General features: G+C 44.2%; 1 protein-coding gene across 4 annotated transcripts in view; it reads left to right on the forward strand.

Annotated features, from left to right (window-relative positions):
* Positions 1–23,317, forward strand: part of MED13L (mediator complex subunit 13L) — a 3,068,540-nt gene that overhangs the window by 1,662,324 nt on the left and 1,382,899 nt on the right. For all 4 annotated transcript variants that reach the window (XM_044068259.1, XM_044068260.1, XM_044068261.1 and 1 more), the window contains exon 8: positions 9,633–9,792. In XM_044068259.1, coding sequence (XP_043924194.1) covers positions 9,633–9,792 — 160 coding nt within the window. The remainder of the gene's footprint in view (positions 1–9,632; positions 9,793–23,317) is intronic.

The raw sequence follows: 23,317 nt of genomic DNA on the forward strand, positions 1-23,317 counted from the left end.
TATTAAAATTCATGCCTCTGCCATTTCTGCTCATTACAGCACAGAACCACCTCTCTTTTCTCACCCTCTCATCAAACAGTTCCTAAGAGGGGCTAACAATTTAAGGTCACCCAGAAGAGCTCCTACCCCAGCTTGGGACCTTAACTTTGTGTTGGAAAAGCTCACACTTACCCCCCTTTGAGCCTGCAGCCTCAGCAGAGTTAAAATTCCTCTCTTGGAAAACAGCCTTACTTCTGGCCATCACTTCAGCTAGAAGAGTCTCAGAGCTACAAGCACTCATGGCTGTAGACCCCTTCATCATTTTTCATGCTGACAGAGTCTCCCTCAGGACTAACCCAACTTTCATGCCTAAAGTGGTGTCCATTGTGGCTCTCAACCAATCTATTCATTTGCCCACCTTTTTTCCTAACTCTCAAAACAAGGGGGAATGGATTCTGCATTCTTTAGATGTGCACAGACAGCTCAGATTCTACCTGGATAGGGCTGAATCTTTTAGGAAAACTGACCAGTTGCTAGTCAGCTTCGCAGCAGGGGCAGAGGGCAAGGCCATATCCAAACAATCTCCAAATGGATAGCACACTGTATCCATTTCTGCTACAAATACCATGGGAAAACGCCCCATAAGGGGTTCAGGAAGCATTCCACCAGGGCAACCTCCACCTCTGCAGCTTTTCTCGGAGGGGTCCCTACCAGGGACATCCTGGAGGCTGCAACATGGAGTTCTGTTAATACCTTCACCAAGCATTACCACCTGCCTATCTTCTCCAAATCCAGGGCAGGCTTTGCAACCACAGTCTTGCAGGGCATCCTAGCCAACCCCAATTCTTTTTGACTGCCTCCACCCTTTACTTCAGCTTTGGGAATCAACCCAAGTGTGATGACTGTAACAGTGAAACACGAAGAACATAGTACAGTTGTGTACACTTACTATAAATGTAGATGTTCGAGTGTATTCAATGTTGCAGTCCTGGTTTCCAACTCTCCATCCCCCTTGTTTCTCTTTCTCATTCCTTACAGGGATTTTTGGTATTTACTTTCTACTGGTGATGTTCTTCCACCATAACCTAGCTTCCTATTTGGGGGCTTCTGACATTTGGGGCAAGAAAAACTGATGTAATGGTGTTGGCTGCCAGATTTTATACCACTGACGACCTGACGTCAGTCCTGGAGTGACAGCAACCGACGCAGTAATGCTAAGCCTCTGGTATTTGGGCAGACTGAGGGCTACCCCTGGCAGGGTAACCCAAGTGTAATGAATGCAACAGTGAATACACTTGAACGTCTACATTTATGGTAAGTATACACAACTGTACTCTTCCGAGACACGTTCTTCAGTAAACCTTTCCATCGCTCCTGAAAGGAAGCACAATGCCCTTCTGTGGAGGCAGTCGGGGGTCGTTTTTCCCTGCACCAGATAGCCTGGCTACAGATAACGTCTGACAAAATGAGTGCAGGGAATTATATCCAAAGGTTATATTATTCCCTTTTCACTTACCCCATCCTCTTACAAAAGAATCCCGGCTGTTCCACCCAATCAGTGGAAACAAGCAGCACTAGAAATACAAAAGCTGTCTGAAAAGTGAGTCATCTAAAAGGTTTCCCCAGACCAGATAGGATCCGGAATTTACCCAAGATTCATTTTAGTGCCAAAACAGACAGGGGACTGGATACCTATTCTAGATCTCAGCAAGCTAAACAAATTGGTTCATCGAACCAAATTCCGAATGGTCATACTTCAGTCCATTCTTCTTTTTCTGGAAAAGGATGACTGGATGTGCTCCATAGACCTCCAGGATGCATGCTGTCACCTAAAAATGCACAGGCAATCCAGGAGGTTCTTGCGCTTCCGGCTGGGAGACGGTCACTACCAATACAGCCCCCAAGGTGTTCACCAAATGCATGGCAGTGGTAGCAGCTCACTTGAGATTGTATGGATTTCAAGTGTTTCCATAACTAGATGACTGGTTCATCACTGCCATGACCAGGCATCAACTCGTAGAAGCCAGACAAAAGATTCTACAAACGTGCTCCTCCTTGGGAATAACAGTCAGCTATGAAAAATGTCACCTAGAGCCAACCCAAGTCCTAGAGTTCATAAGTGCCATTTTAAACACAAAAACCACCATAGCCTCTCATTTCCAGGTAGACTATGGACAATTCAAGGTCAGGTTTCGAGCATAATCAGCAAAAACAAAGTGCCAGCCAAAATAGTTCTCTGAAGACTGGGTTTCATGGCAGCATCAATAACTTTTGTATCCCTGGCTAGATTCCATATACAAATTCTACAGTGGTTGCGTGAGATGCAGTGGTCGATACCTACCCATCCCATGTCCACACCAGTTTCCATCTCCAACATTTTCAAGAATGATCTAATGTGGTGGACTCCTTCAGAACAAATTCTACAAGGATGTCCTTTTTATCCCCCTCAGCCCAAAGTCGCAGTGTCCACGGGCACCTCCCTGCTGAGGTGGGGGGCATTGCATTGGAAATACAGTCCAAGGCACTTGGTCCCCAGTAGAGGCTTCATTACACATCAGTGTTCTAGAGATGAGGGCAGTGCTGTTAGCATTGCATGACTTTCTGGATGCTCTCCCCTCCAGAATGATTATGCTTCAGACAGACAGCATGTCAGTGGTCTGGTATATATCAACAAACAAGGAAGAACCAGGTCTTATCCACTATGTCGAGAAGGTCTGAGTGTGTGGCATTGGGCGATCTCATCAAACTGCTTTCTTGTAGCAGTGCACATTCGGGAAAGTCCAGTGTGATAGCAGACAGATTAAACAGGTCCATTCTTCTACCTCACGAGTGGTCCCTCAATCAAAAAGTGTCAGAGAAAATTTTTTGGTCATGGGGTTAGCCTTGTTGCGATCTATTTGCCTCTTCCCCTGAACAACAAATGCAGCAGCTATTTTGCCCTGATCCCCCTCCCCCCAATGGGGGAAGACCCGAGGGATGCTTTTCTCCGCAGTTGGCCCCCTGGTCTCTTTTATGCCTTTCTGCCAATACCTTTGATACCCAAATGTGTCCAGAAACCCATCAAGTTGAAGAGCAAAGTCACCCTCATAGCCCCTTTTTGGTCTCAACAGATTTGGTTCCCCTTCCTTTGGCCACTTAGTCAAACAACCTTGAATACTGGATCCAGTTCCAGATCTCCTGTCCCACCCAACAGGCATGATACATCCTGACATTCACAATCTCCAGCTGTCAGCTTGGTATTTCCACTTCCAGTGGTAACCAAACAGACTATGCTCTCCTTCTTCTGTTCGATGCATATACTACTGTCATCTCATAACCCTTCCACATGAAAACTGTATTCTAGGAAATTGAAGAAATTTGTACATTGGGCACTGCAGAATGACATTGAACCCTTTTCAGCTCCAATTCACGAAATCCTCAAGTTCTTGATTTTCCTTTTTGATAGTGAGACCTCTGCCTCCACCATCAAAGTTCAACTAGCAGCCACCTACAACTTCCATATTGACTGTAAAGACTCTTCCATGGCCTCTCACAAACTCTGTAAGTTTTTCTTGAATGGTACTCTTCTGTTATGACCTCCTTTCAAAGACCCTACTCCACCATGGGACCTCAACTTGGTATTACAAACAGTCACTCAACAACCATTTGAACCTGCCCACACTTGTGATATTAAGTTCCTTTCCTGGAAGATTGTTCTGTTAGTTGCACTCACTTCTGCCAGACGAATTTCAGAAATTCAAGCCCTATCATCTAAACCTCCATATCTTGTCTTTCATAAGGACACGATTTCACTCAGAACCAACCCGTTTGTTCCTTCCAAAAGTGGTCTCTGAGAAACAATATCAATGAAAATATTAACTTGCCAGTTTTCTTCCCCGACTATTCTAATAAAGGGAGGTATTGTTTACATTTTTTGGAAGTACATAGTTACGTTTCTACCTACACCGGACAAAAGACTTTAGAAAATCGTATCTGCTTTTTTTTCTACTCCTCCTCTCATTCCAATGAGTCTAAAGTCACTTTAGTAAAATGTCTTGCTAACTCGATTTCCTTTGCATATTCCAAATCTGGTGTCACTCTTTCAGAACTCCCAAAGGCTCATTCGACAAGAACTGTAACTACATCAGCTGTTTTTCAGGCAAAAGCATCCATGGACTATATATGTACAGCTGCAACATCGGCTAAGCCCCGTAGCTTTATTGTTCATTACAAATTGGATCTGGTCTCCAGGGGTAGAGCATCATTTGGCTCATTGGTGCTTAGTAATATCCTTTCTTAGTCCACCTAGGAAATAAGGTGCCTGGGGAGTCTGTCCCATCCGTTGAGGATAACATGAAAATTGACAACTTCAGATAAAGAAGTTATGTACTTACCATAATGTTCCATCCGAGTTGTTGATTTTCATGTATCCTCAACTCCCCACCCTCCAACACCCTACCTAATTCTTTTGGAAGAACGGGTGGTTTCTACCTTATTCTAATCTGGCTGATTATTTTAAATGGCGATTGACCCCAGACATGGTCCCCAGTGGAAATGTAAAAGTTATTTTTCTTGTTCTTTTTCTTCTGCTTATTCTGTCAGCAAACTCGATCTGAGGTAATAAACCAGTTAGGTTATAGGTACAGGGGAAGCTCAAGAGTTTTTGGTTGCCACGAGCTTTAGCATGCGGCTGTGTCGGTGTTGAGGGAATCAAAACTGAACCCATCCATTGAGGATACATAAAAATCAACAACTCGGAACATTATGGTAAGTACATAACTCCTTTTTATGGTAAATACATAACTTTCATTTATCCTTGTGGTCTCGGCTTTCACCTTCAGCCAAGAGTTTTTCACTGTTTGGACCTTCTCCCATAATCCGCATTGCAGCCCTGTGGTTTAATCTGAGGGGCTGGCTTGCAGTGGGGGCATGAGGTATATTTCTTTGCCTCCGCAGTAACTCAGCTATAGCCACCACCCTTTCACCCTTTGGACCATGCCCCCCGGTGCGACATCCACAGTGTCCATCTTGGATTGCCCAATTAACTGCCCACCCCCATGGGATGGGTATGCCCATCCCTCTGTTGTTACGCTATTAGTCACCTGAGCCATTAATTAAACCTGGGATTGCTGTGCCCTTGTCAGGGCTTTATCCCTGTATGCCATCAGAGCGGGCAGTTGTTTGTGTCTTTTGCTGAAAAGAAGTAGGCTTACCATTGTCTGAATTAACTATTTCCAAATGGATCTGCAGTGCAATTCTGTTGTTATACAAATCATGGTGAGCAATTACCAGTATTTTAAAGCCCACACTACCAGAGTAGTACCTACTTTCAGGGGCTTTTATGAAAGGGATTAGGCTTTAAAGTCATTCTGGAAGCAGTTTCTTGGTCCTCACTTCGCGCCTTCACTTAATATTACAAACTGGATGTTCATTTCAGAGCAAGACATGGGTTTGCTAAGGCTGTCCTTCATGGCATCCTACATTTGGAGTAACTACCCCCTTTTTCCACCTAATCTGATTAAGCTCTGGGAGATGTCCCAGATGTTAAGAATATTGCAGTAGTAGACTAATGAAGAATATAGTACAGTTGTGCAGGTAACTTGCCACAATGTTAGAAGTTCAAATAGGCCACTATTGCAGTGCCTGTACCTTCTATACCCTCTGTCCTTCCCCTCTAGGTGTGTACATTTAACGTTTTACCTTTGTGGCTGGTGTGGTTTTTTCACGTTTTTCCTTCCCCATCCCAAAATTTCCTGTATTCTCAAATTTCACCCTGCCTTTAATATTTTTAACTTAGGGTTTTGCCCTTTTCTTGCAAATTCATTCTAGAGTCCTGCTCAAACTCATTATTTTTCAGGGCAAGAAAGCTCAGAAGATGCCTAAGCTGGATGTACAGTTCATGTTGGAATGATCCTGAGCTTTAGAGTGATGCAGAATACTAAAGATGGGACCTTTGCGAGGAAAGCCCTATGTAATGAATACTGACTACAAAAGTGAAAGGTAGAAATGTCTACTGTTATGCTAAGTTTTCTACAAAGCTGTACTTTTTAAATATTGTAAAGGAACTGGATGAGGCATTTAGAAGAAGCAAATTTCATAGAAATAAATGGAATTTTTAGGAAGACTCCATGCATAATGGTACTTAGCAGGAAGAATGATTTTCAGGGGAAGGTAGGAACTGAGTAATTTATGTAATGTTGTAGTGAATGAAAATTGTAGAAAAGAAAATATACCTCATGATGGCAATAATGGAAACTGTTGTTATGGTGTGTTTTCCTTTCTTTTAACGTATGTAATGTCTTGTGGCAAATTAAAATGTGATAATTTTGTTAAGATGACAAAAAAGGAAGAAGTAAAAAAAAAAACAAAAAAAACTACTAATACACTAATATGTGGCCAGTTAGAAAAGTCAGCACTGGATAAGCAGCAGGTTGTCTAGGTAAGAAAAAATCTGAATGCCTTGGAGTCTGCTGAAGGCAATCACAGAAGTGAATACCCTTGGGGCAGTAGAGAGGCAAAAGGGCAAAGTAGAGAACTGAAAATGAGATGAACACACAGAGAAATGTAAAAAATTCCTGAAAAGAGGGTGAATAGGGATGTGAATGTAAGCATCTTTCAAGGGACACCAGAAAAGCCTGGGGTAATAAAAGTGGAAACACAATTTGAAGAGTAAGCATCCAAAAAGAAGGGACCCCCCCCGAGAAAGGTGTTGAGCTGGGAGAGATCCAGAATAGGTCTCCCAAGTGCCCCCCTTTTGAGGAGCCAGGGACATCCTGGAATAAAAACCCCTTCCCATGAGGGAAGGGGGATAGTTTGAATGATTCCTTGGTTCACCAGAGACCCTAAAACCTCTGAGAAATGAGGAAGTTGCTCTAGAGGAGGTTGAGGAATCCATGAAAAAGGAGGGAAAGATTTCCATACCATGAGGTAACCCTGATGAATGATAGAACCTAAGAGTCTGACGTGAAGAAACGCCAGTTTGGAAGACAAAGGGACAAAGGAACCTGGTCTAAAAGAAGGGGGGGGTGAATTGTCAAACAGAAGCAGGCTTATCAGATAAAAGACTCTTCTGGGCCACAGAAATCTGAGAAGCCTTAGCAGAGGTGGCCCACCTCCTACCCTTAGAGGCCTGGCAGGGTTGCCTGTGAGCAAAAGCAGACCTAGAAGGATAATTTCTCTGGGACTTAGGGGTAGGAGAAACAAAAATATTTTTAAGGTTCTGCAAGGCTTTGTTTGTTTATTATCCAAAGGAGTATCCAAGAACTTGGCCTTAATATCCTCAAGTAGGGACTGGAAACAGAGCTAAGAATAATGCTTCATGACAGACCCAAAAGCAGCAGCCCTAGTAGAGGTGTCAGCAGCCTCATAACTACGCTTAATATATTTGAGTGGTAACCTGAAAAAGATAAGGCAGAGGATTTGCCTTCAGAATCAGGGAGGTCAGAGATAACCTGACAAGCATGAGCAATCAAGGCCAGAGCATATCTGGTCACATAGGTCTGGTAATTAATAGCCCTAAAGGCCAAAGTAGAAGCAGTGTAAACTTTCTTACCAGTCCTCTCCATTGCCCTGCTGTCTTTATCAGAAGGCAGAAGGTTGGAAGAGGGCAAAAGTTTAGAATGTTTGTCAGAAGAGACTGACACCACAGCAGGATCAGCAGAAGGACATTTAAATAAAAATGGACAATCCTCAGGAAAATTATAGAACCTGTCTTAGGAGTAGGAGACTGAGAATCAGGAGACTTGGAAACAGCAGTGAAAGTATCTAACTGGGCAGCCAGTTCAGGAGGAACTGCTGATGGTTTGGAGTATCCACCTGAGTAACTCATAATATCTTCTCTGAACATCAGACACTTGAGAAGAATCCCACTTAAAGAATTCCATCATCCTAGCAATTGTATCCCCAAAGTACAATTCCTCAAAAGGAGACTCAAGGCTAACAGACTTCTCTTCATCAGAACGGTAAGGCAAAGGCATCTGTGAAGAATAGGACAAAGACCACTCACCAGACACTAAATCTTCTTCCCAGGAATTTGGTTCCCTAAGCTGTTTAGAAGGGGTTGAGGTCCATGGAGGAGAAGGTACCGAAACCCCTTGAGGAGACTTTAGGGCCCTTAAGACAGGAAACAAGTCCTGAGTAAACTCTTGCCATTCCCTTTAAGGATCCTTAGGATGGACCCCAATATGCTTCAGTTTTTGTCTTTTCTCAGAAGGATCATCAGCCCTAATAAATACTGGAGGTTCTGACCCTTGGTGAGATTCCATGAGAGAACCAGATCTTCCTTCCTGACCAATATCTGCGGAATTCCTCTAGGATCTTCTGAGATAATCAACTGCTGTTCCCCCTCAACATTTGGAGCAATCACCTGCAAGAGGCTGTGCGGAAAGACTGGTCCGTACCAGCCTCTGACAGGAGTGACCTACAGAGCTATTACCTGCTTCTAGAGGGACGTCCGGTGGAGTCTGGACAGCTAAATAATTTGGCAGAGATTTCTTGGCCTTCTTTTTACCTAGTGGGAATATCTCAGGGTTAAAGGATTTTGCTGTGGTACCCTGGGCTAAATGTTGAAGCCATTGATTTTCAAGATAAATGGCCAGAGAAGACAAAAGGCTTCTGTTAAGCACAAATGCCTTACAGATACTACAAGAGGTATGGTTGTGAGAAGCACCCAAACAAAAGACACTGTTTGTGATGATCTTTATGGGAATCTGTCTTTTACACTGACATTTTCCGTTTTTGGATGACATGAACACAAAGAACTAAAATAAAATACAAGACCAAGAAAAGTAAAAAAAAACCCCAATGGAGCACTTATGTGGTGTTGCTAAGTATATTCAGTACATCAAGAAGGCATTCAGACCAACTGGAAAAAAAGGATTCAAACTAGCGGCAAAGATGTTCTACATAGTTGCATCTGTACGCCTCTGTATGCCCTACTTTCTATGCGGGGAGCATAAATATGACATACAGCGCATAAAAGATCTTTTAGGCTTTTGCAGGCTGCCCTGGGTGGAGATCCCTTCTATGGAGAATACTGCAGGAGTGATGTAGAAGGACATCTGTGGTAAGCATAATATTTTAGTAGAAGAAAGGAAGTTAAACACATTGGGAAGTGTGATGACAGCTAATCTGCTGTTTTAGTTTATTTTTAATATTTTTGCCATTGTAAAGTTTAACATTAGAGAAAGGGAAGATATCCATTTTGCACCATGGCTGAGGACGAGTTGCTTGTTTTACCTGTGGAAGGTACAGTTGTGCAAAATCTTGCCATACCAGTAGATGTCCTTCTGTTCACTGTTGCAGTATTCTTTACTGTAGGGTTCTTCCGCGTAGGGCAGCCCAGTGGTCGGCCAGTATACCAAAGACTTATGTTCTTGTATGCACAATACATGCAGTTGGTTATCTGTAGAATGTGATTTTGCTGTAGCTGGCATTGAACCCCTTTAATGAAGAGCTGCTATTAGGCACACTCCAGTTCACCTGGTAGAAATGAATGCTCTAGTCTTTTTCTAAACTGCCCAGTAGCCAACTTTGTGAGTTAGAAGTACAGTCTTCATTTTGCTGTCTGGCTTTTAAAGGATTCTTTGATGGCAAGCTTAAATTATTTGGTGCTGACAGCATGTGCTTATTTTCTAACTTAATAGCTTATACTGTATGGATTATTTTTTATGCAGGTGAGAGTGGAGGTACTTCAGTCACTGCCAGCCACTTGGAGCAGGAAGGTGTAACCAGTCTACAAAGTCCGAAGCATTCAGGGAATCCACCTAGCAGGTTAAACAGACAGATGGTTCAGCGAACCTGGAGAGAATTCACACTACGCAAGTCCCATCACAGGTAAAAGGACTCGTGGTGTGCAGAGTTTTCATTTTAATTGTAAATTACTTTCAAAATCGGGTATTAATCTTATATATACATGAAAACTTACTTATGAAGAGTTTGTACTGAAAGGCTTGAGAAGCTGGTTTGTGTGGAGGCCACAGATGTATTTTTATTTTGCTTTTGTATATCAGAATGTCTAAATGATTAGCTTAACCTTCTATCAGAAGTGTACCTACTTCATTCCAGGAAGTGTTCAGTAGTATAAAATCCTCATGGCTGATTTCTCAGTTTACCCTTTAGACAATTGTTGTGGCTTCTGTTTGTATTGCTAGGCGGAGATTAAAGTGAAACAGGGTTAGTAGCTGCATGTGCCCTTGCTGTGGTGCCACTCCTAAGATATATTGCTCCCTTGGTTATTTTAACCTAAGATCTGAAGTAGTTAACTTCATTTTATCTGCAACCTGTGGGTATACGGATCCGTATCGGATCTGAGCCGGCAACTTTTTTCTAGCACCTGCTCCAAGCTCCGAGCTCCTCCCCTTACCCATAATGCCCTACCATCTCCTATCTTCCCACAGATCTCGTTTGCCACTCCAGTAGTGTGCATCGTGGTCTCCTGTGCTCTGAGCTCAGGGATAGTAAGTGGTAATTTTTTTCTGATATCTAGGTGTGCTTGAGTGACATTTTTCCCTTCCTCCCCTTGTGTAGTGTCTTGCTTGGTCGTCGGTGTTTACAAAAAAAGTTTTGTAGAGAGTAGTAGTTAGGCCTGCCCTTCCCCTACCTGTGTTTGTGTGTGATTTTTTGGAGAGGTAGTGTTTGTACCTTTGAGTGTAGGACTATGGCTGATCGCCAAAGCCTGTCTTTAAAAAATGTACAGAGTGTGGCTATAAGCTCTCCCCGGTCGATGGTCACACTCTGTAATTTGCTTGGGAGTGGAACATTTGTCCACTCAGCGTGCTATCTGTTCTGGTTTTAACCCGAGGGCCCTTAGGGATCGGAAGGCCAAGCTAATTGCCAAAGGCCTTCTCCCTGTTGCCATGCTGGAATCTGCCTTGGTCTCTAGTGTACCACCTCCCACCCAGACAGGGACTCAACCTCCCTCTTCTTCTGGTGATGGGTCTTCTAAGGACAAATCTTCAGTCAGCGTGGCTGACAAAGAAAATGAAAGGCGCAGAGAGGAAAGGGAGAAGAAGAAGGACAGGCATCGTAAGAGATCCCCAGACAGTGAGCTCTTTCTCAGTCCCCCATCTAAGACCATGAGGCCTGTTTCTCCATGGCTCCGGTCTCCTCGTTTCTCACCGGAGCCATTGGAACATTCGGATCCGAGGCCTTCCTCACCATTGCGCAGACCAGCCAGATCCGAGTCGGTGGCCTCTTCGAGGTCAGCTTGGAGCCTATTGGACATGGATATGGACAGGATGATGAGATTTATTCAGACCCAAATTCAGATGGGAGTCTTGCCAGGCCCCTCTCCCTCTGGAGGGGGGACCTCCATGCCTCTTTTCCTCCCCATCTTTCCTTCCCCGATCTGTGATTTGGCTTCGGGGCTCTTGGATCCGAGGTTTTTCGGAGCTGGTAGCTCGGCGCCGATGGTTCCTCCAACCTCGACTCCGGCTGTTACCTCGAATTCCTCGGATCCGACTTACTTTCGGAGCCGTGGACAGGGAGTCGGACCTGGAGGAATGGATACTTCGGCTCCGACCTTTTCAGATCCGATCCATTCCCTCGGACCTTGGGCTACCCTTGCTTTGGCTCCGATCCCCGCTTCGGATCCAGGGAAGCCTTCTCCCTCAGCCTTTGAAGTGGTGGAGAGGGTTCTCTCCCAGGGATTGAGATCCCAGCCCATCCCCTCGGATACCACCCAGGCCCCCCCTGGATTTGGCGATGACTCCCTTCATCCTGTCTCAGGGACAGCCTGTGCCAGAGGATCTCCAGGTTAATTTCTCTGAGGAAACCCTTGTGGCTCATGGATCCCCTTCTGAAAGTCCCACTGAAGAGGGTCACCGTAAGCGCATGTGCAAAAGGAGGCACTTGGACTCCCCTGAGTCCCTCACTATGGACACTGACTTAGATGAAGGAGAAGGTTCCCCCAGGTCACCTCCCGAAGACGTCCCTTCGGAGAAATTATGGAGATCCTCTGCCAGAGGGGAGGTTGGTCAGCCCCAAAACCTACTGGAGATGAGTCAGTGTTCCTGGAGGCCTTTGGCACAGGCCCATCTACTTCCTGGGTGTCCCCACCAGTGGACCCCTTGGTGGACCTCATCACCACGAGGGCATGGAAGGAGCCTGACACCGTACAGCCCATCTCCAAATGCCCTGACAAGGTTTTATTTCCCCCTTCAGGCAGATAACCTTGGTCGAAAGGAGCCCCAGTTGATGCTGTGTTGGTTGCAGCGGCCACAAAGAAGGAACTAGCACAGAAGAGTTACTCAATCCACCCTCCGGACAAGGAGTCTAGGTCGGCAGATAGGTTTGGGAAGCATGTATACTCCTCAGCGACCTTTTCTATCTGTGCCCTGAATTATTTGGCACATGTGTTCTGGCTTCAGTGAGACCTTGCTTCAGAATTCGCTGAGACGCCCCAGAGTCTTTATCGCCGCAGGACAGACAGTTGTTCTCAGTGAAAATGTCTACTCTGAAGTCAGTCTCAAACACGTCAATGAAACTCCTTTCCCATGCCACGGAAGGAGCAGCTAGGGCAGCTGGGACAGGCATAGCCATGAGGCGTCATGCCTGGCTCAGGTTGTGTCAGTTCGCGGACCCTTTCAATGCGTCGTTTATCAACGATCCCTACGACGGTTCTTCCCTTTTTGGGAAGACAGTACATGACGCACTTGTCCAGAGCGAAAAGGACAGGAAGACTTTGTCTGCCGTCAGAGTCCGCTTCTCTAACCCTCAGCGGTCCTTCTCTAGGAATCAAAGAGGGCAGAAGAAGATGTGGTTCTGAAAATCTCAATTTTCACGGGATTCTCAGGACAACTATTCCCCCAGAGGCAGAGGGGGACAGGATCAACGCCGACCCAGAGGTAGAGGGGGTCCCAGGAATTTCGGGTCTAGGGAACCCTTTTCCAATAGACCCAGTCAGCAGCCCTGAGGAGTTGCCAGCGGCATGGGAGTCCATTACGACAGATCGCTGGGTTTTACAGATAATATCCAGAGGTTACTCTATCCCATTTGTTGACCCTCCAAATATTACAAAACACCTCCCGGATGTTCCACCCGCTCACAGGGAGGCTGCAGCTCTAGAGGTTTCAAAGCTGCTTCTCAAACAAGTCATCGAACAGGTCCCCCCTGATCAGTCCGAATTAGGCATCTACTCAAGGTTGTTTTTGGTGCCAAAAAAGACGGGGAACCTCAGGCCCATTCTAGACCTGTCAACATTAAACCTGTCGGTAGCCAAACAGAAATTCCAGATGGTCACCCTACAAGTCCGTTCTACCTTATCTCCGAGAGAACGACTGGATGTGCTCGTTAGACCTCCAGGATGCTTACATCAAAATACACAGAAGCTCCAGGAGGTTTCTGCGCTTCCGGCTGGGAGCTAGTCATTTTCAGTTCAGAGCCCTATCCTTTGGTCTCACCACAGCTCCCAGGGTGTTTACCAAGGTAATGGCAGTTGTAGCGGCTCACCTGAAGCTTCAGGGTATTCAGGTGTTTCCATACCTGGACGACTTGCTCTTTGCTGCGCCCAACAAGCATCACTTGTGTCTGGCCCGAGATTATTTCATTCGGTTGGCAGATCTACTGGGAATTACAGTCAATGTTCACAAATCCCATTTGCAACCAGTACAAGTTCTAGACTTCATTGGGGCACGGCTAGACACTTTGCAGATGATGGTATTTTTGACTCCAGACAGGATCCTACACCTCAGGTGCCACATAGCTCAGATAGCGAACTCCAGGTCTTCAAAGGCGAGCGAGGTTCTCCGGGCTCTGGGCTCCATGGCGGCCTTTATATCTATTCTCCCTTGTGCGCGCCTTCACATGCTGGTTCTTCACTGGCCTCTGGCTGTTTAGTGGTCTAAGCCACAGTGACCACGGACGCCTCCCAACTCGGGTGGGGGGGACACTGTTTGGGAAGGACAGTCCAAGGCACGTGGTCCCAGTCAGAGACCAAGTTGCACATAAATGTTCTAGAGATGAGGGCAGTGCTTTTAGCGTTGGAAGCCTTTCACACAGTCCTTCCTCTCGGATTGATTGCAATTCAGTCAGACAACATGTCGGTTGTCTGGTATATCAACAAGCAGGCGGGAACCAGATCCTACCCCCTATGTCGCGAGGCCATGAGAATGTGGGAATGGGCGATTTCCACCGGTCGGTTTCTGATAGCAACGCACATCCCGGGGTGCTCCAACATTTTAGCGGACAGATTGAGTCGGGCCATTCTGATGCCTTATGAGTGGTCTCTGAAACAGTCAGTAGCGGAGGAGATCTTCCTTGCATGGGATCAGCCTTGCTGCAATCTCTTTGCATCTCCTTCCAATGCAAAGTGCAGTGAGTTCTTCGCTCTGATTCCCTCACCAGGGGAAGTCCCCATAGACACTCTAGTCCATGCTTGGCCCCCCCAGGCTTCTGTATGCTTATCCACCATTGCCACTCATTTCGAAGTTTCTTCAGAAAGCTTGCCGACTATGGTGCAAAGTGATCCTCATTGCCCCGTTCTGGCCTTGTCAGGTTTAGTTCCCATTTCTTTGGTCTCATCTCATCGCTCCCCCGTGGGTTCTGGATCCCTGCCTGGATCTAATCTCCCATCCGTTCGGGGCACATCTGCCCGATCTGGGCAGCCTCAAGCTGATAGCCTGGTTGCTCCAGTTCCGTTAATTGCCAGGACTCCCGGTCTTTCATCCTTGGTAAAATCCATTCTGGTGGCTTCTCTTAAAGACTCTACTAGGAAACTTTATTGCAGTAAATGGAAGCGCTTTTCCATTTGGGCCTCACAGAGAAAAATAGATCCCTTTACAGCCCCTGTTCCAGCGGTGTTGGACTTCCTGTCTGGTATCTTTCAGCAAAGAGCTAGTTCCTCCACAGTGAAAGTACAGTTGGCAGCCATTTCCAGTTTTCACGTTGGTGACGACAACATGGCCTTAGCCTCCTCTAGGCTGTGTAAGGCTTTTCTTAAAGGTACTTTTCTGTTACGGCCGCCTGTCAAGGATTCAGTGCTTACTTGGGACCTTACTTTCATTTTACAGGCATTAGTGGCTCCTCCTTTCGAACCTGCAGCTTCGGTAGACTTGAAATTTTTGCCCTGGAAGACCACTTTCCTAGTCGCCATTACATCTGCTAGGAGGGTTTCTGAGCTTCAAGCTCTGTCTGCCGTGCCTCCGTATTTGGTCTTCTATAAGGATAGGGTCTTCCTCCGTACTAACCCTTCCTTCTTACCTAAAGTGGCATCTGAAGCAAACATAAACCAGTCCATTAATTTGCCCATTTTCTTTCCTAACTTCCAAAATAAAGGTGAATACAAACTCCATTTGTTAGATGTTCATAGACAACTTCGTTTTTATCTTCATAGAACGAAGTCTTTCTGCAAGACTGACCAATTGTTTGTTTCCTTTTCCAAAGCATTTATGGGAAAAGCTATTTCTAAAGTTTCTTTGGCCAGATGGATCACTCTTTGTATTTCAGATGCCTACAAAGCAAAAGGTTTATCTCCTCCTGGTATTGTTAAGGCTCACTCTACCATGTCCATGGTGACGACTTCTGCTTTTTGGTCTAGGGTGCCTTTGGACGATATTTGTGCAGCAGCGACTTGGGACAGTTCACATTACCTTCATTTCCCATTGCAAATTAGATTTGATTTCAAGGGGTAGAGCATCCTTTGGCTCTGCGGTGCTCAGGAATATCCTTCCACAAGGGCCTCCCAGGATTGGAGTAGCTGGGGACTCTGTCCCACAAGTTGCAGATAAAATTAAGTTTACTACTTCAGATAAAGATGTTATGTACTCACAATAACATTCCATCTGAGTAGTTAAACTTCATTTTTCTGCAACATTCCCTCTCTCCGTCTCCCGGACCTTGTCCTGTCTTTTTCACGATTGGTTTATTGGGATGAGTTGCTTATGTTTTTAGTTGCAGCAAACTCGATCTGAGGGAAGATAGGAGATGGTAGGGCATTATGGGTAAGGGGAGGAGCTCGGAGCTTGGAGCAGATGCTAGAAAAAAGTTGCCGGCTCGGATCCGATACAGATCCATATACCCACAGGTTGCAGAAAAATGAAGTATAACTACACAGATGGAACGTTATGGTGAGTACATGACAACTTTTTTTTTTCCACGTACATAACTTATTTGAGTTACCGACATATGCAGTATGGTTAGCAATACCTCAGGATGTCTCTTTTGTCACTTGTCATCCTTTTGTCCCCTTAGTTTTTGAGAGGAAAGGAAAGAACAGAAAGCTGATACTTCAGCAGACTGTCTTGATCCTTTCTTGAATTTGTGTCACTTGTCCTGTAGTTGATTTCCCTACTATTGCACAATCAAGCCAGCTATTTTAATAATCTTGACTGGTGTAGTTTTGAGTAGGTTTTGAACTTACTGAAAAAGACTTGGTTTTGTTGTACTACAGAAGAGGTGTGTTACATTGTACCTTATCTAAAGGACATCATATGCTGTTTTCAAGGGTCAGTGCTGCAAGATGATTAATTATTTATTGGAATTAGCTGAAAGCAGATATCCATTCTTTTGATCTGACTTCCAGAGCTTTTACAGACATACTCATTGAACAGTCCAGGTAATTGTTCTAACACTGCTGAAAAGAGTAGCAGCTTGCATAATATTTCACCAGTTTGTTACAAAAAGTTATCAAGCTTCACTCTGTCTGTCCATAAGTCCCTTGCAGGCAACTTCCAGTAGACAGTTGCTTCTCAGTTTGTGAATCATTTCTTTTTAGATTTGTGGTACTGTTGTTGGAAGACTGTATTAATTTTTTTCTGAAAAGATAGATTACAAACTGACTAACAAAACTTTTGGCCACCTTAAGCACCTCTGTTAGAGTAGAATGATAACTCCCTGGCTACAGCCCAGGTGACTTGAGATCAGGTACCTACTTGAGTACTGGATGGAGTTTACAGAAGAGGATGGGTTTGCCCATCCTAGGAAGGGGGAGGGGTAATTCTGGTCTGTCCATTGTCACAATACCCTATGAGGAGGGGTGACACAGCAAGAGGTAGTCCTGAGGTGAGTTTTTGACATCAAGACACTTCAGTGTGGTCATGCAAATGTGTCCCTTAGGTGATGCAGGTCATCCATCCCTCCACCCACGGAATATTTTAGGCCTCATAAATATATGTCCTTATTGCCAAGTTGTCCATAAGGACACAAAAATATGAGGCTACTTTTTTGCAGGTCTACCTTTTCCAACTTATACCTTCATCTGAGAGTACTCAGGACGGATTAAATGAATGGGCATGTTTGATAGTAGGAGGCTTGATAGCTGGCCGGCTCAACTGAAAAAGTACTTAAAAAAAGTCTGGTTAGCATTCAGAGGATCATGACATCTCCAGAAAAGTTGATAATTGTGTTTGCAGAAAGCAAATTGTGTTGAAGGACTACCATCTGTAGTGACTGTTTTGCATGTGAGGGGAGTCATTGGGTCCCTCCTTTTAGCACTAATGTTTCATTCAGAAAAAAGTTGCTGTTTGGGTGGGAACAGAATTAAAAGGCTTACCTAGACCATAAAAAAGCTGGTTGCCTTAGCACGATGGGTCAGTCTACCCAAATGCTCCTCATCTTGGCTTAAGAACCTGGAATGTCTCCCAAAGAACTGTAGAAACAAAAAGAAAAGGGGAGAGTTGAAAAAGATGGTCATGGAAGAACCTCTGGTGCCTGAGTACATTGGATCTGGTGAGAATTTGCTTTGTATGTTCTGATTGTGAATTTCCATCTGACCTGACTTCTTTAGAAATAGTGAAACCTCTTCTCATTCTGTTGAGCATTCCTTTATTGAAGAGTATGGTATGTCATATTCTGATTCCCAGCCACCAAGTAACAGATGTCCATCTCTCAGAAATGTCAGCTACACCTGCTGAGCTATGCTGAGCTGTGTAGAACTAGAGACTTGTTTGCCATTTTAATACAAAAAGTTCAAGGGGCTAGGTTAACAGATAAGTTACCAAAGAAGACTTCTGTCAGATAAGAGGGATCACCCTTCTCTCTTGAGTTAGCCTAAATGGCTGAGGACTTCCCCCTTCAGCTACTCCAGACCACCATATTGGGAGTTATTCACAGTCCCATTGCCTTTGTGTGTTCTGACACCAACAATAAAGAAACAATATATTTGGGCTTTGTTGCACTTGTCTCCTGATGATTTTTCCTTTAGTTAAGCATTAAACTTCAAGAAGAAATATTCAAGTGGTCCTCCAAGGATGGAGTTCAAAAAGAGGTACTTGGATTTGCTGGGTGTAGAAGAACCAAGGCACTGCCAGTTCCCTCAATCTTTCAGTACTTTAACAGCAACTATGAGGCAACATTTCTCAAGCCTGATTTTTATAGCCTCCTGTTTGTAAACAGAAAGGTTTTATATGGTTTAGGAGGCATATTATAAATTATTTATATATATATATATATATATATATATATATATATATATATATATATATTAATTACAATAATGAAGATTTATAATATCTGTATATGAGCCCTGTGGCAGGAGCTGCTTTAGTACAATTAAAGGTACAGGTAGTTGTTAGATGGCTCATTGACTCCGTGTAATTTTCAGTGGTAAGGAGATTAGATGTTTAAGTCATTTTGTGATATAAACCTCTTTCACTTTGTTTTCAGATCTAATAAGTGCCAGATGTGTTTTATGAAGTTTCAGAACAAGATCCTCAAACAGCAGAGATTGTAGGTGGTACCTTGAGTGAAAGATTTTACAGATAAAAACCCAGTCAGCCTTCGGGGTGTGTCATGACGTAAAATGTGATTATGATACAGCTGTTACAGTAGATGTGTAGCAGCAACAGGTACAGTAGTCATGCTTGGTTAAGAATATAGCTCGTGCTTGAAGCTGTGATGGGGTTCTTTTTATTTCTAGTGTAGATAAGTGTATGGTTTACCTTCTCATAAGATTAAATAAAAATGTAACAAAAGGACAAGACAACAAAGTCATTTATTCATCTTTCCTTTTCCAGTATGTAATAGGAATTACCTTACCAGGCAGTAGTTTTCTTTTTTACTGAAAGCAGTCAAAGGCTGACTAATTAAAATAGAAAAGGCCCTCAGATAAGTAGTACTAAACCCACTACCAAAAGCAAACTTCAACATGACAACAAAAGCTGTAAGTACTCCCAAGTGTCTTCTTTTGACAAGTCTTAAAGAAACAGACTTGAACACGGGGCATAATTAGAGAGTAGGTAGAATAAGGCAGTTCCCTTTTCTAAAGGCAAGAAATGGCCAGTACTAATTGTGTGGCTTCAGCCACCACCACCTCCCTTGTCTTGTGCTGGAGTACAGTTTCCTACTTCAGAGATAACTTGTTCAGCTTCACTGCTGAAGGATGAGTGAGGGAGATGGTTTAATTAAGGCACTGAGTGAAGTTCAAGACCTTCTTTCCTTTTATGAGAATGCTTCAGTTACCCCAGACCAAGTTAATTTGGCTCAGGCTGTTATGACCTAACTTCTCTCTTGTAGGGTAAGACAATGTTCTCCAAAGAAGCAAGGAGTAGTTTTTTATTCCTAGCTCTGCCTGGTACCAGAGAACTTTGGAACATGGATGCTTGTTTTGGATTAATCATTTTCCCAAGTGTGGCCAAATTCATGATGCTGACTTTCTAGTTGGTTTACTCCTTCTGCTTGCAAGTGTGATGCTAATTACATTGAAGCTTAATCCTGCCCACTAGGATCAAAGACAGTACCTTGTGTTCATGACAGGACCATTACTAGCTCATCATTTCACATCTCTGCTTTTAAATTGTCCTCTGCCCATCAGATTTTCAGAAAGTATCTGTACCCCTATGTATGCTCACTTACGGACAGTAATGGTGTCTATGTGTCCTTACTTGAATAGCTGTTATTATTATTTAATAATATATAATAATTATTTTTATAAATCGTTTTTTAAGCATGAAGCATCCTTCTTGTTTTCCTGTCCCAACAGATCTACTTTTGGGGCCAGTTGAGCACTCCATAACTGTTGGTTAGGACAGGAAGAGCAAATTGGTTTATAGCTTGGACTTTGTTCCTAGATGTCAGCACTGTTTTCAATATTAATTTTAGTTTTCTAAAATATTCCTTACTAAGTTTTATTTGTATTTGTTCATATTTTATTGTTGAGCCTTCATCAATTCCCAAGTATTTATACACTCCCTCTTACTGAAGTTTTTTTTTATATCACATTCCTGTCCCAGCCTGATGTTTTCTTGATGCTGCAGCTTTCCTGCTTTTAAGATCGAATCTAATGCTGTCACTTTTCACTTTATCCTCACTGATGGGTTCAGATGCCAGCCCTTGGATCTGAATCGACCGTTGCAAAATCTTGTGGCAACGAACAAAGCTCTTGGACACCTCCTCTTAACCATAATGCATCTTCCCCCATTACCTTAGATCTCATTTGCTGCTTTCGCTAAGATGTGGTTAACCGTACAGCCATGGGCAGTTGAGTGTTTAGAAGTTAAATTCTTTACTTTTTTCTTAAAATTTTCTTAGATTTTCTTGTGACTAGTTTCTTCTTACCTACAGGTAGTTTCTTTGTACCATAGTTGATAGTCTTCCTTCCCTTTCTACCTGCCATTCTGGATAGCTCCATTCCCCTATCCTATTTCCCTTTCTGTTAAAAAAAAAAAAAAAAAAAAAAAAACTAAAACTTTCTGTGTGTTGTTACTTTCTATAATATATCTAGCCTTTTTCATGGTTATCTGAGTGCATTTGGGTGTATCAACATATCAGACAAACCGGAAAATCCATTAGGTTTTAAAAAGTATACTAAATGTGTCAAGATAATGCCTGTGAGTGATACACATAGTCTATGTATATACTGTTCGGGCCCCCTCCACCTCCAGGAGGAATGTTTGATTTGTCATGCGTTCAACCATAGGGCCCTGATTGAACTCAAGAACAAATTAATGCTAAAAGGAATGCTGACCTCTCCTTTTGCTGAGTCTATTGTTGGACCCGAGAAACAAACTCCTTTGAAGTCAACTCAGTCAACCCGGCTTCTTCATCTTCATCATGAAGAATGTAAAAATAAAAAAAAAAATTGTCAGGTCCCAAGGATCTCTCGGAGCCAATGCGAAAGAAATCCAAATTGTCGGCTCCGATAAAAACTCCAGATCTGAGAATTGGAAAGGATGGTACTTCAAAGTCTTCTTTGGAGAGAAGTCCATCAGCTCCATCAGGATCAGATCAGAGGCGTAGACTGATCTCCATTGAAGTGCCTAGGTACTCACCCTCTGTGGAGAGAGTTACCTCAAGGGTACCTTCTTCCATCTTCTCCATGTCAAGGTCTCCAGCTTCTTCATTGTGTTTGACCAGGACCTGTGCAATGATTGTGGACCGGGTGGTTCAGAGGCTCTTAAGGACAGTGGCTCTGGCAAAACTTTTATCAGAGCCTAGCCCCAGAGCCAAGGATCTGACTGACATCACTTCTTCCACATTTGTTCCTCCTCTGACTTGACTTCATGTCTCGGAGCTGAATAATCCAAATGCCTGGGTACGTCAGATCAGAGGGCTTTTCCCTCCTCGGATCTGCCTCGCCCCTTGAGGTCTTTGGTCTTGTCAGGGCTGGAGAGCTTTCAGAGCTATAGCGGACCTCTCGAGTCTGAGGGCCTGGTTTCAGCTCTGAAGCTATCAGAGCCATCCGTGGTTCTTGGAGCCTCAGCGCAGGTGAGCTCGGCTCTGGCTTTGACCTTAGGTAGGCTGTCATCTGCAGTTGAAGCTGACCATGGTTCGAGAGACTGGTTTATCGGATCAGGGATCCTTTCTTCATAGGGGCAGTCAGCCATTGAGGCTCTGAAGAAGGCCATGGCTGGTTCAGCAACACAGTGTGTACCCATCTCTTCGGATCTTCAGACCCCCATATTTCAGCCATTGTGTCCCCTTTCTAAACCACACTATCCACAAGGACAGCTAGTCTCTAGGCAACAGGATACCCCAGGGGTACCCTTACCTCTTCCAACACCTCCCCAGAGTATACCACCAAGGAGGTCGCTAGGAAGAGGACTTGCAAGAGGAAGCATTTGAACTCCCCAGAGTTGTCCGCCACTTCTGACACCAACCTTGATGAGGGAGAGGGATACCCACAATCATCTTCAGACGATGTTTTCTTCGGGGACATCCTGGAGATTTTGAAGCAGAGAGGTGGCTGGCAGTTCGGCAGTGCTTCCCTGTATTTGAAGGCTTTATGGATCTTGCCCTTCTACCTTTTGGGTGACCCCACCCACCGACGAACTTATTGAACTAATTTCGTGGCGGGCATAGGAGACCCCAGACTCCATAGAACCAACCCCACAGAGAACAAACAAATTTATCCTGGCCTCTAAAATCAAAACATTTTGGATGAAAGGCGTTGCAGTAAATGCCATGGTCATGGCGGTGGCAACCAAGAAAGAACATTCTGAGGAGAGTTCTACTATTCAGCCACCTAATAAGGATTCTAGAACGATCGATAGATGTGGGAAGCATGTCTTCTCATCAGTGAGTTTTGCCTTACAGTCACTGAATTATTTATCCCATTTCACCAGATTGCAAAGGGATCTGATCAAGGAGCTCTCGGATACTCTCGAAGGAGCTGTAGCTGAAGGGGTACAGGATAGTCAGCTCGCTACCATGCATTCAGTAATCAACTCTTCCATGAGGCTCATTTCATATGCAGCAGAAGGAACAAGTAGAGCAGCGGGTTGAGGCATCTCTATGAGGGGGGCATGCCTGGATGCGCCTTTGTGACTTTGAGGAGCCTTTCAAGTCCTCTCTTCGTTCATCAGTGCCCCGTTTGTTGCCACATCCCTCTTCAGCCCAAAGGTTAAAGAAATGCTGTTGTGAAAAGGAAGGTGAGACTCTTTCTGCCATGGGTATACATTTTTCCACCCCTCAGAGGTCAGAGAGGAGGAGGAAAGATGTGATTCAGAAAATTGCAAAGGTCATACCAAAACACACATGGAGAAAGTTCCCCTGGAATCTAAGATGGAACGACAATGGAAGAGTACAGGAGGTCCGCAAAGTCAGGGTTCCAGAGAAACCTTCTTTGGCAAACCCTTACAGCACTGCTGAAATAAGGCCTAATTGTTCTACTCTGGAGGCAGTTGGAGGGGGGGGGGTTTCTGTCCCTGCATCTACAAGTTTAGCTACACATAACAAATGATACTTTGGTGCAGAAGATAATATCTAGAGGTTACTTCATCCCCTTTTCCCACCCCACCCCTCCCCTCAAAACAAAAAGAATCCCAGATGTACCACCCAGTCAAAGGGAACAATAACCATCCAAGTTCAAAAGTTGCTAGACAAGAGAGTCATCCAAGAAGTCCTTCCAGACCTGACAGGATCCAGAACTTACTCAAGATTCTTTTTAATACCAAAGAAAACACAGGACTGGAGATCGATTCTGGAT

Source organism: Protopterus annectens, chromosome 4.part0 (genome assembly GCF_019279795.1).
Source record: "Protopterus annectens isolate FY-2018-M chromosome 4.part0, PAN1.0, whole genome shotgun sequence".
Taxonomy (NCBI): Eukaryota; Metazoa; Chordata; order Ceratodontiformes; family Protopteridae; genus Protopterus; species Protopterus annectens.